At 39.9% G+C, this 2,500-nt stretch overlaps 1 protein-coding gene across 4 annotated transcripts in view; it reads left to right on the forward strand.

Annotated features, from left to right (window-relative positions):
* atp2b3b (ATPase plasma membrane Ca2+ transporting 3b) overlaps positions 1 to 2,500 on the forward strand; it is a 114,681-nt gene that overhangs the window by 11,624 nt on the left and 100,557 nt on the right. For all 4 annotated transcript variants that reach the window (XR_011311312.1, XM_069708458.1, XM_069708456.1 and 1 more), the window contains exons 4-5: positions 885 to 1,142; positions 1,706 to 1,831. Coding sequence is in view for 3 of the 4 variants with exons in the window: in XM_069708458.1 (XP_069564559.1) it covers positions 885 to 1,142; positions 1,706 to 1,831 (384 nt within the window). In the remaining variant the exon portion in view is untranslated. The remainder of the gene's footprint in view (positions 1 to 884; positions 1,143 to 1,705; positions 1,832 to 2,500) is intronic.

Consider the following 2,500-nt stretch of genomic DNA (forward strand, 5'->3'; position numbering starts at 1 on the left):
AAAGTATTGAAGAGCTGCACACTTTATTTATTTTATTTCCATTCAATTAAACTGGAAGTTGGTTGGTGGAAGTCTGGTGAGCGCTCGCTGCCCAAAGGTCTTTTTTAAGTTTTCTAATGTTAGCTGCAGTTATCCAGCGTGAACTACTGGTCACAGAAAAATAAGTAACACCGTAGCGGTGACTTGAGAAAGGTGTTGATTGATAATTAATTTGATCTTAACTTGCTAATTTGGGGATAATGCCTTAAAGTTAACAAACTGATTAAAAAAAAAAGTCAGCAAACTAATTCAACGATGTTAGTTACATCTAATTGAAGTTTGCAAAACATTAACCAACATAAACTAGTGTTGTATTCCAGAGACAACATCCCTGGATATTTGTAAGAGGAAGGATGTGTGAATTCTTCTTTTTAAAGATATATAGTCTCACTTTGAAAGTAAGCTCATGTGTAAGTAAAGTGTGCTGAGTAGAGAAGGTTCAGAATATCTTCAATCATCTCTGATGTGATTGTTGCCTCAGAGAGAAAGAGAAAGGTTTATCACCTGGGCTCACACTTACTTTACAAGACTGTGTTAATTAAGCAACATATTATACTTTGTTCCCGTTCATTTTCTTGTTGTTTGGATAAATAAGAAATAGCACATATTTAATGATATAATAACATTTGAACATAACATTACATCTAAATGTCTCACTGTGACTCACCAGCAAGAATCTGGAGGTTTTGATTTTTAATATCATCTGGTGGTGGTGACCCTTTAATTTACATTTAATTTGGCTTTCCATCTGACATTTGATAACTTATGTGACAACAGCTTGTACTTCAATAAGGTTTTATTCACAAATGATCGAACCAACCGCCGACCCCTTCTCCTCCCTCCAGCATGTGGGGACGGGTCAGGCGGCGCGGAGGACGAAGGCGAGGCCGACGCCGGCTGGATCGAGGGTGCAGCCATCCTGCTGTCCGTCGTCTGTGTTGTTCTGGTGACGGCGTTCAACGACTGGTCCAAAGAGAAGCAGTTTCGGGGTCTGCAGAGTCGGATCGAGCAAGAGCAGAAGTTTACTGTCGTGCGGAAAGGAAATGTCATCCAAATACCTGTGGCTGACATGGTGGTGGGGGACATGGCTCAGATCAAATACGGTAAGGAAACCAACAAATCCTTCATTTGTAAAAGAAGCAGCAACTTACAAATATTTTTTTAACATGATTTAAACATGTTTTCCTACTGAATGAAATAGATTCACATTTTTCAGAATTAGGCTGATTCACTTTATTGCTTAGAGTTAAGACGGGAAAGTTGATGCCACACTCAAGTCTGCATATTAATCTAGAGCCACCAGGTAATTACAGTTTGCCTGGCTCTCTCTAAAACTAAATCAGTCTGCCAGCACCTCCATGTTACTAATAACATGTCTTTGACAGTGATTTTCTTGAATATTTCACATCTGCCCTGTTCAGTTTTTATTTACTAAGCCTTAAAAGGCAAACAAAAATGTATTTTTTTTTAATTTACATGCGCCAATGTTCACTGCTGGTAGATTGGCTTCTTTTCATAAAGTGCATTATTAAACAAGGATTAATTGTATGATAATCGATAGATAACTAAAATTCCACGATCTTGACAGGCCCGGCGTTGACATGTTCCAAAACTAAAAGGAACTGAAAGGTGACTCAAACACTGATCTGTACATGTCCGTGTTCAGGGGACCTGCTGCCAACGGATGGTATCTTGGTCCAAGGCAACGATCTGAAGATCGACGAGAGCTCTCTTACAGGGGAGTCTGACCACGTACGCAAATGTGTGGATAAGGACCCCATGCTGCTCTCAGGTTTGTTTCACATTTGGATTTTACCTCTCTGCCAAGCCAGTACTTCTTGGAGGATATCACGCCAAGTCAAGTTCCTTTTATATTTATGTAGCCCAATATTTGAAGCAATACCTCTGAGGGAATTACGATCTGTACAGCATGCAACACCCTGTGTCCTCAGTGAACCAGAGTAGTCTGTATCCTTCAAAACAGAAAATGTTTATGTAAATTGGACCTTTGGAAATGGGCTGCTTTTATGTGTTATGTCACTGTCTGGTTTGGTGTTGCTCAAAATGCAGAGCTGTAGTTCATGGTGCAACTTTAGTCCTCATGTCCTCCTCATGATGAAGCCACAGATACATGTGATAACCAAACAACTCTGCAGTTCCCCCTCAGCTGCGTTTTAGCCTCTTTCAGCTCATTGTTTCTGCAACTTTTCTGTTTTGGCTCAGTGTCACCACTTTAATTACAGCATGTTTCAGTGGCGAAGCGCTGGTAAAGCATCTCTTTGCCTAGCAGCACGACAGCCAGACACTCGTTAGAAACTTGCTGTTAAACAAAGTGCAACATATGAAAAAGCTAAAAAGAAATTCCCAGGAATTTGTGGAAACCAAAACTGAATGCAGCAGAATTAACATCCATCTATCTATCAATGTTCACCAGTTAAGGGAATGAAGATTTTTCATTCTC

This window comes from Brachyistius frenatus, unplaced genomic scaffold, assembly GCF_029030835.1.
Source record: "Brachyistius frenatus isolate BFR_SWC_R1_liver_20210118 unplaced genomic scaffold, ASM2903083v1 Contig_75, whole genome shotgun sequence".
Taxonomy (NCBI): Eukaryota; Metazoa; Chordata; class Actinopteri; family Embiotocidae; genus Brachyistius; species Brachyistius frenatus.